The sequence below is a fragment of the Trachypithecus francoisi genome, unplaced genomic scaffold (assembly GCF_009764315.1).
Source record: "Trachypithecus francoisi isolate TF-2019V2 unplaced genomic scaffold, Tfra_2.0 Lachesis_group4, whole genome shotgun sequence".
Classification (NCBI taxonomy): Eukaryota; Metazoa; Chordata; class Mammalia; order Primates; family Cercopithecidae; genus Trachypithecus; species Trachypithecus francoisi.
In genome coordinates, this window is record NW_022681469.1 from 18,496,119 (window position 1) to 18,509,309 (window position 13,191).

General features: G+C 45.1%; 1 protein-coding gene across 9 annotated transcripts in view; it reads left to right on the forward strand.

The window, feature by feature from the left end:
• The window catches only part of SLC37A3 (solute carrier family 37 member 3), a 65,941-nt gene that overhangs the window by 35,807 nt on the left and 16,943 nt on the right, over window positions 1-13,191 (forward strand). For 7 of the 9 annotated variants that reach the window (XM_033192466.1, XM_033192459.1, XM_033192463.1 and 4 more), the window contains 5 exons: window positions 888-971; window positions 4,022-4,167; window positions 7,029-7,125; window positions 10,538-10,622; window positions 11,228-11,406. In XM_033192466.1, coding sequence (XP_033048357.1) covers window positions 888-971; window positions 4,022-4,167; window positions 7,029-7,125; window positions 10,538-10,622; window positions 11,228-11,406 — 591 coding nt within the window. Of the gene's footprint in view, window positions 1-887; window positions 972-4,021; window positions 4,168-7,028; window positions 7,126-10,537; window positions 10,623-11,227; window positions 11,442-13,191 lie in introns of all 9 variants that reach the window. The other 2 variants (XR_004432771.1, XM_033192465.1) reach the window with 2 other exon arrangements.

Sequence of the window (13,191 nt, forward strand, 5' to 3'; positions counted from 1 at the left end):
TCCCCTCTCCCAAAGTGCTAGGATTACAGGCGTGAGACGCCACGCCCAGCCAAGTTTTTCTAATGATGTAGAGATACTCAATTTATCAGAAACACCTGGTCCTAACTGAATTTAGGTTTTAAGCCAAGACATTTTAAATATTTATGGAAGAAACCTAAAGTCTGCGGCCCTTAAGGTCTTCAGTCTCACTTCCTGCCATGATCTCAGCATTTTAATTCCTGCCACTCAGTGGGAGGAGAGTAGAAGGCAGAACCTGTCTCCAACTAATTATTGTCTCTGCCTTCCTACTCTCCCTGCCTTGGGATGTCATGAAACCCAAGGGTCAGATTCAACAGGCAGTTAGTGTGCCCTGGAACCTTCTATTCCACTTTTTACAAGTTTGGAACTGAAACTGCAGGGTGTGTGGTAACACATGTTAACCCAGAGTGCAGATGGCTAAGAGGAATCCCTTTGGGAGAGCTTATCACTGATGGGTAGGAATTCATCTAGTCTAGAAAATGGAATATATTTGTGTGCTTGTTTCATTAGAGTCATTCTTATTTATTTTTTTCCAGTTAGGAAATCAAGTAAAACCAAAGTTTGCCCTGAATTTTGGTGTGTTTGTGGTAGAGTATGCAGAAGCCCACTGCCATTTCCTTTTTTTTTTTAATATTTTTTCCTTCTATTTTCATAACTTTTTTGTTTTCACTTTATTACTGACCCTGTTCTCCAGCCCACTGCCATTTCATGAAACGTTTGTGAAACTCCTGTAGACAGCTAGCCTAGGCATGTGAATAAGAGTTAATTTTAAATAATGTCTGCGTGTGTCTCATTTGCTTTGCAGCGCATGTTACTTTTTCATACCGTGTTATTATTGAGAGCTGTAAAAGAAAATGCTTTATTTTCAGGGCCTTTTCATCAGTGGCATCGTTGGGGATCGGCTGAATTTGCGGTGGGTTCTGTCTTTCGGCATGTGCTCTTCTGCGTTCGTGGTAAGTTGAAAAGGTCTTATTATTTTGGTCAGGTATTTTAGAATCCAAGTAATCCCCCTACTTCTCTGTAGAATAGAATAGTAAGATGAATCCTCAGTGTTCCAATCCCTCATTTGCCTTTTCACTTAGATGAGTCTTTTTTTTTTTCTTTTGCTGAGACAGAGTCTTGCTCTGTTACCCCAGGCTGGAGTGCAGTGGTGCGATCTCAGCCCACTGCAACCGCTGCCTCCTGGGTTCAAGTGATTCTCCTGAGTTGCTGGGACTATAGGTGCAAGTCACCATGCCCGGGTGATTTTTGTATTTTTAGTAGAGATGGGGTTTCACTATGTTGGCTAAGCTCATCTCTGACCTCAAGTGATCCTCCTGCCTCGGCCTCCCAAAGTGCTGGGATTATAGGCGAGAACCACCGTGCCTAGCCAGATGAGTCTTTTTAAAGTAAGATTCTAATCGGGTCCCTTTGTTGTCCCTCAGGCACCAGCAGAGTTAATCACTAGTCTGAATAAATGGCCTGGCATTCACTAGACCCTGGCCCCAGCCTGCCTTCCCATCATATTTGTCACTCTGCTTCATCCCTTTGCTCCAGCCAAGCTGGACTGCTTTCCAGGCCACTAACATCCTGCTCCTTTCTTTTTTTTAATTTTCATTTTTGAGATGGAGTTTCGTTCTTGCTGCCCAGGCTGGAATGGAATGGTGCGATCTTGCCTCACCACAGCCTCCACCTCCCGGGTTCAAGCAATTCTCGTGCGTCAGCCTCCCAAGTAGCTGGGATTACAAAGCATGCGCCACCATGCCTGACTGATTTATTTATTTTTAGTAGAGACAGGGTTTCTCCATGTTGATCAGGCTGGTCTCAAACTCCCGACCTCAGGCGATCTGCCCACCTAGGCCTCCCAAAGTGCTGGAATTACAGGTGTGAGCCACCGTGCCCGGCCCCATCCTGCTCCTTTCTATCTCGGTGCTTTTGTTCCTGCTGTTCTGCCTGCCTTGGATGGTCCCCTATTCAGCTCTCCGTAGTCCAACTCACAGTCTCCTTCAAGCATTGGCCAAATGACACCTCTTTGAGAACGCCAGTCTCTCTTCTGAGCTCCCATGCCCATTTCTTTGTAGGCACTTGAAACAGTCTGCTGCTTAGCTTGGTTGTTTCTGTTTCAGTCTTGCTTTCCCTTAGGGTGGGCGTGGAGTGGTTGAAATCACAGATACCCTACACCAGGACAGCCTGGGTTTCTGTCTGTCTTCTGTGGTTTCCTAGCTTATGATTTCTGTGAGCTTCAGAGGGAGATATGCATATGACCTCTCCCCGGTTGGCAGTGAGGACTGTGAGTTTCTGTGTGTGAGGCATTTGAAACAAGTGCTGTGTAAGGGAGGATCCATATCTGACTAATCTTTTCTTTTTCTTTTTTTTTGAAACGGAGTCTTGCTGTGTCACCCAGGCTGAAGTGCAATGGCATGATCTTGGCTCACTGCAACCTCCACTTCCTGGATTCAAGCCATTCTCCTGACTCAGCCTCCTGAGTAGCTGGGACTACAGGTGTGCATCACATGCCTGGCTAATTTTTGTATTTTTAGTAGAGTCAGGGTTTCACCATGTTGGCCAGGCTGGTCTCAAACCCCTGACCTCAGGTGATCTGCCTGCCCCAGCCTCCCAAAGTGCTGGGATTACAGGCGTGAGCCACCGTGCCCGGCCTCTATATCTGACTAATCATCATTGTTTGCTAGCTTCTAGTCAGGAATTTTTGTTGATTAAATGAAGCCATGGAGTTTAGTTAGACCCTAATTTATTATGATTATTATTTTTTTTTAGAGATAAGGTCTCAGTTTGCTGCCCAGGCTGGAGTGCAGCGGTGTGATCCTGGAGCCTTGAACTCCCAAGCTCAAGTAGCCCTTCCACTTTAGCCTCCCGAGTAGCTGGGACTGTAGGTGTGTACTGTCATGCTCAGCAATTTTTAAATTTTTTAGTCATGGGGTCTCACTATATTGCCAGGTTGATCCTTGAACTCCTGGCCTTAAGTGATCCTCCCTCCTTTGCCTCCCCAAACACTGGAATTAGAGGCACAAGTCCCTGCGTTTGGCCTACTATTGTTTTTCAGTGTTTGTCATTTGTATGTAAGTAAAACCTTTTTTTCCCCTTGAAATTTTAGAGATGGAAGCACTTTATTTTTTATGAGTTGCTCACCCACACATATAAACATATTATTTTAAAACCTGTGTACAGACTTTTTTGCTTTTTATATATTTTTTAAAAACTGCAGTTTGTACATAAACTTGCCCTTTTTAAGCATATTGTTCAGATTTTCAACAAAAGAGTAGTTTTGTGACTGCCCCGCCTTTCTCCAGCCCCTGGCAACCCCTGATCATTTTTCTGTGTACTGTTTTGCTTATTCCAGAATGTCTTATAACTAGAACGAGACAGTATTATACATGCTAGTTTTTAATCATGCAGAGTATTCTCAAAATAGAGTTTGACTGTAGATAAAATGTCCACTTGAGCAAAATGCCTGGAAAAAAGCAGCCCCTTGATGAAAGCTGCTAAATGATTGAGCAGATCACAAGTTCGATAGGTTTCACTTTCGTTGATTAACTCAGGAGCTGCAGCCATAACAGTGGCTGGCACTCACCCCGTGCCTCTGCCTAGAGTGGTGCCTGGCGCTGTTCGGGGAAGGTGGCCTCCCTGGGCTCATTCCATCCTCACAGCAACCCTCTGGAGGTTGCTGTTGACCCTCCACATGCACAGTCTGAGGGTGAGGAGATGGAAATAGATGTCAAACGAGGAATTCACTTTTTAGTCTTGGAAGATGTCAGTTGGAGCGCTGATAGCTTAATGACTTTATGTCTTTGACATCACCTCCGCTCTGGTGGGCAGTGATTGGGCGGCTGCCTCCTCATTGTGGCTCTGAGCAGGACCTCTGTGATGCCAGCCCCATGACTTACAGGCACTGGCTGTGTGAGTGTATCCTTCATGTGGTCTCTACTCTGAAGCAAGTGGGTGGGTGGCATCCCCTGAAAGTTCCATTGTGGCTGTTACATATTCCTTTTGTTTCCTCCTCTTCAAGGTGTTTGTCTTTGGCACGCTCACAGAATGGCTGCGTTTCTACAACAAATGGCTGTACTGCTGCCTGTGGATTGTGAACGGCCTGCTGCAGTCCACCGGTTGGCCCTGTGTGGTTGCTGTTATGGGCAACTGGTTTGGGAAAGCCGGGTATGCCGCTTCTTTCCTCTCTGATTTCTCTGTTTAAGTGGTTTCCATGATGAATTTTTCCGATTTGTCAAAGTCAGTTGCTTTGATGCCTTAGATATCACCCACATCTTTCATTAGCAAGTCAGAGGGCTTCAGGAAGAGAGAGTTTCACGTCGGTGTGCGTTGGAAATGGTGTGGGCCTTAGAAGTGATCCGGCCCAGGAGACACAGTCCTACTACTCTTTGGGCTGTGGGCAGATTCTGAGTGTGGGCCAAGTCAGGAGGTCTCAATTTTTTATTTTACTCATCGTTTCTTTAGAGAACATAAAAATCTCATTTGCTATCCGTCGTGTATCTTCCTTTAGGTTTTGCCTTCCCTGCCCGTTTTTGAGAGTGATCTTATTTAACCTTTTTATATTAAAGATAAGGAATTTGAGTTCGAAGATTATTCATGTGACCTGCCCAAGGTCATGTAACAAGGGCTCTAATTAGATTCAGATGAAGAACACCAGACTTTGGGGCTTGATCAAATGGGGTACTTTTTTCCCCTAAACCTTCAAGTAGCTTTTTTTTCTTTTTTTTTTTTTTGAGACAATCTTGTTCTGTCACTAGGCTGGAGTGCAGTGGGGCAATCTCCGCTCACTGCAACCTCCGCCTCCCGGGTTCAAGTGATTCTCCTGCCTCAGTCTCCTGAGTAGCTGGGATTACAGGCGTGTAACACCACGTTCAGCTAATTTTTTTTTTTTTTTTTTGAGATGGAGTCTTGCTCTTGTTGCCCAGTGCAGTGGTGCGATCTCAGCTCACCACAACCTCCACCTCCCAGGTTCAAGCAATTCTCCGGCCGTAGCCTCCTGAGTAGCTGGGATTACAGGCATGCACCCCCACGCCTGGCTAGTTTTACATTTTTAGTAGAGACAGGGTTTCTCCATGTTGGTCAGGCTGGTCTCAAACTCCTGATCTCAGGTGATTTCGCCCTCCTCAGCCTCCCAAAGTGCTGGGATTACAGGTGTGAGCCACTACGCCCAGCTATAATTTTATATATCAATGGAATCATACAGTATGTACTCTTTTTTTTTTCCTGTAAAGAAAGGGTCTGTGTTGCCCAGGCTGGTCTCAAGCTCCTGGCCTCAGCTATTCTGCCTTGCCTCTCAAAGTGCTGGGGATACAGGCATGAGCCACCACGCCCAGCCTTTGTGTCTTCTTTTATTCAGCATAATTAGAAATTTATTCATGTTTATTCATTCACCTGTGGATGAACATTTGGGTTGTTTTCAGTTTTGGGCTATTACAAATAAAGCTCCTGGGAACATTTGTGTACAAATCCTTGTGTGGACATATGCTTTCATTTCTCTTGGGTAAATACCTAGGAGGAGAATGGCTGGATCATATGTTAGGTGTGTATTTCCCTTTTTTTTTTTTGTTTTTTTTCCCGAGATGGAGTTTTGCTCTTACTGCCCAGGCTGGAGTGCAGTGGTGTGATCTTTGCTCACTGCAGCCTCCGCCTCGTGGGTTCAAGTGAGTCTCCTGCCTCAGCCTCCGGAGTAGCTGGGATTACAGGGGCCTGCCGCCACGTCCAGCTAATTTTTTATATTTTTAGTAGAGACGGGGTTTCTCCATGTTGGTTAGACTGGTCTCGAACTCCTGACCTCAGGTGATTCACCCGCCTCGGCCTCCCAAAGCGCCGGGATTACAGGCGTGAGCCACTGCGCCAGGGTGCGTTTACCATTTTAAGACACTGGCAGTCTCTTCCAAAGTAGTTGTACCATTTTACATTCCCATCAGCACAGCATAAGGGTTCTTATTACTCTGTGCCCTTCCCAGCACTTGGCATGCTTGGTGTTTTTTGATTTTAGCCATTCTAATAGGTGTGTAATGATATCTCATTGTGACTTTAATTTGCATTTTTCTCATGTCTAATGACTTGAGCATCTATTTAAAAATATTTTTGCTTTGTTTTGTTTTTGAAACAGGGTCTCGCCCTGTCACCCAGGCTGGAGTACAGTGGTGTTATCTCGGCTCACTGCAACCTCTGCCTCCTGGTTTCAAGTGATTCTCTTGCCTCTGCCTCCCAAGGAGCTGGGATTATAGGTGTGCAGCCACCATGCACAGCTAATTTTTGTGTTTTTAATAGAGATGGGGTTTCACCTTGTTGGTCAGGCTAGTCTCAAACTCCTGACCTCAAGTGACCTGCCCACCTCAGGCCTCCCAAAGGCTGGGATTACAGGCGTGAGCCATCTTGCCTGGCCAATTGAGTGTTTTTTCATGTGCTTATTTGCATGTGTTTTTGTGTGAAGTATCTATTAAAATCTTTTGCCCACTTTTCAAAGACTTTGTATTTTGAGATGATTGTGGATTCATGCTTTTTACCATTCTGTTGCATCGTCTGTTGTCATATTTTACTGAGTTTTGAGAGTGCCTTGCATTCTGGATACAGCTTTTTTTTGGAGGGTGGGGGGAGGCAGAGTCTTGCTCTATTGCCAAGGCTGGAGTGCAGTGGCGTGATCTCGGCTTACTGCAACCTCCGCCTTGCAGGTTCAAGCTGTTCTCTTGCCTCAGCCTTCCGAGTAGCTGGGATTACAGGCGCATGCCACCATGCCCAGCTAATTTTGTATTTTTAGTAGAGATGGGCTTTCTCCATGTTGGTCAGGCTGGTCTCGAATTCCTGACCTCAGGTGATCCGCCCGCCTTGGCCTCCCAAAGTACTGGTATTACAGGTGTGAGCCACTGTGCCCGGCCTATTTTAGTGTATTTTTAAAAACTTTTAAAATAGCGTGTTTAGTCTTGGTAGTATGCACCTTGGTTGTTTTGGCTGTTTTGTATTTTGAACTGCCCAGAGTATCTCTTCTGACCATGGTCCTTTGTCTCCACTGTTTTCCATCTTAGACGAGGAGTTGTTTTTGGTCTCTGGAGTGCCTGTGCTTCTGTGGGCAACATTTTGGGAGCATGCCTAGCTTCTTCTGTTCTTCAGTATGGTTATGAGGTAGGTGGTGTTTTCTAGCTCTCGTTCTTTCTCTCTCTCTCTCTCTCTGTGTGCACATGTGTGTTGCTTTTTATATATTAAATAATACTGTGGCCATTTAAAATTATGTAGAACGGTGTCTGGATAGGGCAAGGCTTGTATTAAAAGTAGTCAAACTTCTGGCCGGGCATGGTGGCTCACGCCTGTAACCCCAGCACTTTGGGAGGCTAAGGTGGGTGGATCACCTGAGGTCAGGAGTTTGAGACTAGCTTGGCCAACATGGTGAAACCCCGTCTCTACTCAAAAAATACAAAAGTTAGCCGGGCGTGGTCGTGCATGCCTATCTTCCCAGCTACTCTGGATGCTGAGGCAGGAGAATCACTTGAACCCGGGAGGCGGAGGTTGCAGTGAGCCAAGGTCACACCACTTCACTCCAGCCTGGGTGACAGAGTGAGACTCCATTCAAAAATAAATTAATTAAAAAAAAAAGTAGACAACCTTTTGATATATTCATTAAAAGTAGACAAAGTTCTGATATATTCAAACACATAAAAATTATCCAGACACAGTTCTACATAGTTTTAAATGGCCACAGTATTATTTAATATAAAAAATTATTCATAACAAAAACACTATGGAGAGCCTAAAGACACATAACCAGTTGAGAAGTATTTGCAACTGATGTTACAGATAAAGGACTAATCTGGGTCAGGCATGGTGGCTCACACCTGTAATCCCAGCACTTTGGGAGGCTGAAGTAAAAGGATCACTTGAGCCCAGGAGTTCAAGACCAGCCTGGGCAATATAATAAGATCTCGTATCTACAAAAAAACTAAAAACTTAGCTGAATGTGGGGGTGTGTGCCTGTAGTTCCTGCTATTCAGGAGGCTGAGGTGGGAGGATTGATTGTTTGAGCCTGGGAGCTGGAGGGTACAGTGAGCCAAGACACACCACTGCACTCCAATCTGGGTGATGGAGCAAGACCCTGTCTCAAATAAAAAACACCAAAAAACAAAGGCTAATCCCCCTCATATGTAAAGAGCATCCATGAATTTTAAGAAAAAGATCAACAACAGAAAGATACAGAATTTGAATGTATAGTTCATGGAAAGGATGTAGAAATGGCTTGTAAACATATGTAAAATATTCTACTCACTGCTTATTCATTTAATAAATATTTAACTCCCCGTATGTGCTCTTAGAACTGTAGAATATAGGACTGACCAAAAGAGACAAAAATCTCTGTTCTTACAGAACGTAGCAGGGAAATGCAAATTAAAGCTATGTTGTTTAAAAAAAAGTGGGTGGGGGGGGAGAAAAACTACACTCTATACTTATTAGACTGGTAAAAATCCAAAAGTTCGAAAACATGTTGTACTTGTAAGAACCTGAAAACACAGGCATTGCAATGGAAAGACTGACAGAGTCACTAACTCCTGGAGGGATCAATAAGGCAGTATCTTATCAAAATTACAGCTACACACACTGAGCAGTTCCACCTCCAGGAGTTACTCACACAGATGAATAGACTGAAACACACGCAAATGATACATCTACAAGGTTCTTTATTTTGGCATTGTTTATAATGCCAGAATGTTGCAGAGCAGTGCACTGCAACAATCTCAAAAGTGTGCTAAGTGGGCTGGGTGCGGTGGCTCATGCCTGTAATCCCAGCACTTTGGGAGGCCGAGGCAGGTGGATCACAAGGTCAGGAGTTCAAGACCAGCCTGGCCAACATGGTGAAACCCCGTCTCTACTAAAAATACAAAAATTAGCTGAGCATGGTCACAGGCACCTGTAATCCCATCTATTCCAGAGGCTGAGGCAGTGAACCAAGGTTCACTGTGACAAAGCGAGACTCTGTCTCAAAAAAAAAAAGTGTGCTAAGTGAAGACAGCAAGGGTGCAAAACTGTATTGAATGCCATTTTTGTAAGAAGGAAGAATGAAAGAGAATATGCTTGTATTAGCTTGTATGTTTCCAAAACGATTTCTGGGCAGTAAAAATGAACAGCACTGGTTATATGTTGAGAAAATTGAGCAGATAGGGAAGGTGGGGTGGGAGGGAGAGTTTTTACTGTACATTTTTTTCTTTTTTCCATGACCGAGTCTCACTCTGTCATACAGGCTGGAGTGCAATGGCGTGATCTCAGCTTACCGCAACCTCCTGGGTTCAGGGGATTCTCTTGTCTCAGTCTCCTGAGTAGCTGAGATTACGGGTGTATGCCACCATGCCTGGGTAATTTTTGTATTTTTAGTAGAGACGGGATTTCACCATGTTGGCCAGGCTAGTCTCGAACTCCTGACCTCAGGTGATCTGCCCACCTCGGCCTCCCCAAGTGCTGGGATTATAGGCATGAGCCGCCATGCCCAGCTTTACTGTACATCTTATTCCTCTATTGCTTGAATCATGTGAATATATCACCTACTCAAAAACCTAAATTATTAAAAGTAAGTTTGCTCTTTTAAAAAGTGGATACATTTTTAAACAGCTCACCAAGAGTTTTGGTGTAGTTAGGGTCAGTGAGAAGTCCTTCATTCCCTTTATTCATGGCCACCTTTATTCTAGGCTTCTTAGCCTCACACCTGGATTGTATAGTTGGTTCAGATGAATATTTCTGTTCACCTTCTGTGCTGCTCTCAGATTTGACTTCTGGAAACACTGCTTTAATTTTGTCACTCACTGGTTTAAAAATTCAGTGTTCACATCAGGCTCCATTCTCTGTTAAATAAAAATTCAGCGGTGCAGCCTGGGGTTGGAGAGTCTTTAATCTACCTGTCACCTTTCCAAATCAGTTTTCTTCCCTATTATACCCTAACGGAAGCCCTCCTGCTTGAGTTGTGCAGTAAGCTTTCTATCTCCTTCCACCCTGTGCCTTTGCTTACCATGTGCCTGGAAAGATGGACAATTGGCTTTCATTTTCCATTCTTCCCTAAGACAATGTCTTACTGCTTCAGCCTCTTCAGCTCTTTCCTTCATCTGGATTCCTGTATATGTTTCTCAGTAGGATTGGGCCTTCTCATTTATTCAACTACATGGTGCTTTATAATATTGTTTCATGTATTTAATCCCCTCAACTGTATGTAGTATCTTCGAGGGCAGATACTGTCTTTTATAAGAGGCTATGTGATACAAATAACTAGATTTTTGGAGCCAGTCTAATTTCACAACTATAATAGTACCACTTAGTATCCAGGGGACCTTAATTTTCTTCTCTGAGCCTCATAGAATCACCAGGAAGAATTAAATGAGAAAACACGAGTAGAACACTTTGCACAACGCCTGGCCCAGTAGAAGCACTGGGTGCTCCCTTGCTTCCCAGTCTCCCTTCCCACCTCTCCCCCACCCCTACCTCCCCCCACCTGCCTTTACTGAATATGCTTGTGATGACTGTCCCCAGATATGTAAGGACCCCCTTTCCCCCTCTCCTCCAGTATGCCTTTCTGGTGACGGCGTCTGTGCAGTTTGCCGGTGGGATCGTTATCTTCTTTGGACTCCTGGTGTCACCAGAAGAAATTGGTGAGGAGAAGCCGTCCCTTCTATTCCGAATGTCTTCCTATTATGGCCAAAAGGAAATCTGAGGCCAAGAAATCGAATCTCTTTTTTCCTAGGAAAACTCTGAGCTCCTTTTAGTGAGTGAAAGGAGAACAGTACTGCCGTTTGAGTCCTGTCAACATTGTAGCCAGCCCCTGGCACAGCTGGACGTGTTTGAGGGGAGTGATGCACGTCTTTTATAGATACAGGAAAAGCTTCACATTTGCAAATGATTTTTATAATTGAGACACTGGCAAGGAATGAACATGGATGTATTTCTAATTTCACTTCTTTAAACATTTCTTTTCATCCATAAAAATGATTCACAAAAATGATACCTGTACTTAAATACAGATTACATACAAGCGAAACCACAGAAGCAAACAGATGTACAATTCTTTTGTCTTTTGAGGATTTTTAGACAGACTGTGTGACTTTAATTGACCTTAGTTGACCTTGGTCTCTGGACCTTCGTTGCTGTTTCTGTAAAATGGAAATAAAAATAACATCGCCCCATAAGTAGTGATGTATGCCGAGCCCTTCGCACGTGGTGGTCTCTCCACAAACAGTGGCTGTCGCTGTTGTTTTAGGTCTCTCAGGGATTGAGGCAGAAGAAAACTTTGAAGAAGACTCACACAGGCCATTAATTAATGGTGGTGAAAATGAAGAGGAGTATGAGCCGAATTATTCAATCCAAGACGATAGTTCTGTCGCCCAAGTCAAGGCAATAAGCTTCTACCAGGCGTGTTGCCTTCCTGGAGTCATACCGGTAAGGGCCGCTCACATCTCACCACTGCCAGGGAGGTAAGAGAGCCCGTGACATCCCCTCTGCCTGGGATAAAGCTTCCTTAAGTATTGAGCCTCTCTTGGATACTTTATTTTAGGAATATACGTTCTGAGGAATGTTGTCTCGTGCCCTTCAGCTTATCTGATCTCTAATGCAGGGGTTGACAAACCTTCCATGAAGAGGCAGAGAGTAAATATTTTCTTTTTCTTTTTTTTTTTTTTTTTGAGATGGAGTCTCGCTCTGTCGCCCAGGCTGGAGTGCAGTGGCCGGATCTCAGCTCACTGCAAGCTCCGCCTCCCGGGTTTACGCCATTCTCCTGTCTCAGCCTCCCGAGTAGCTGGGACTACAGGCGCCCGCCACCTAGCCCAGCTATTTTTTTGTGTTTTTTAGTAGAGACGGGGTTTCACCGTGTTAGCCAGGACGGTCTCGATCTCCTGACCTCGTGATCCACCCGTCTCGGCCTCCCAAAGTGCTGGGATTACAGGCTTGAGCCACCGCACCCGGCCGAGAGTAAATATTTTTTTTTTTTTTTTTTTTTTTTTTTTTTTTTTTTTTTGAGGCGGAGTCTCGCTCTGTCGCCGGGACTGGAGTGCAGTGGCCAGATCTCAGCTCACTGCAAGCTCCGCCTCCCGGGTTTACGCCATTCTCCTGCCTCAGCCTCCCGAGTAGCTGGGACTACAGGCGCCCGCCATCTCGCCGGCTAGTTTTTGTATTTTTAGTAGAGACGGGGTTTCACCGTGTTAGCCAGGATGGTCTCGATCTCCTGACCTTGTGATCCGCCCGTCTCGGCCTCCCAAAGTGCTGGGATTACAGGCTTGAGCCACCGCGCCCGGCCGAGAGTAAATATTTTCGACTTCGGGAAACCATCCAGTCTCTCTCCCAACTACTCAGCTCTGTAGAGCAAAATAAGTCACAGAAAACATGGGACAGTTAGGCGTGGCCAGACTTGGCCAAAGAGCCCTGCTTTCCTGACCCTGATCTAGTATGTGATTAAAAAGGCAAAATTGATATTTTTTAATGTGTACTTTTGGGCCTTTCAAAGTATTATAGGATTATATGTGGACCAAGAAGAAGGGTTGTGAATGGTTCCTAAGTCTGCCTTGCCCCCTTTTATTATTTATTTATGTTTTTGAGACAGAGCCTCGCTCTGTCACCCAGACTGGAGTGCAGTGGTGCAATCTCGGCTCACTGCAAGCTCTGCCTCCCGGGTTCAGGCAATTCTCCTGCCTCAGCCTCCCGAGTAGCTGGGATTGCAGGTGCACGCCACCATGCCCGGCTAATTTTTTGTATTTTTAGTAGAGACGGGGTTTCACTGTGTTAGCCAGGATGGTCTCGATCTCCTGACCTCCTTGCCCGCTTTGGCCTCCCAGAATGCTGAGATTACAGGCGTGAGCCACCACGCCCAGCTTGCCCCCTTTTAAAGGGTCCAGAACAGAGCACTCCACAGTCTTTCTTGGTCATGCATTCCAGTGTTTTCCACAGCCTGTGCAGTCAGGAAAGCCTTCTAACGTCTACACTAAATCCCTTCTGCAGTTTTTCTGTCTTGATGTTTCGGGCGCTCTAGCACTGGAGTGGAAGTTAAGAGGCCTAGGTTATGTTTCCAGCTTACCCACTAACTTTCTGTGACACCTGGGGTAAGTCACACAACCCATCCGTGTGTCTCAGTTCCCCTGCCCTTGGAATAGAAATTATTCCAGTCTTCCCCGGGGCCTGTAACATTGGGCTGTTGTGTTTTGAACAAGCACCTGTTGTTATTTCATTTGTCAA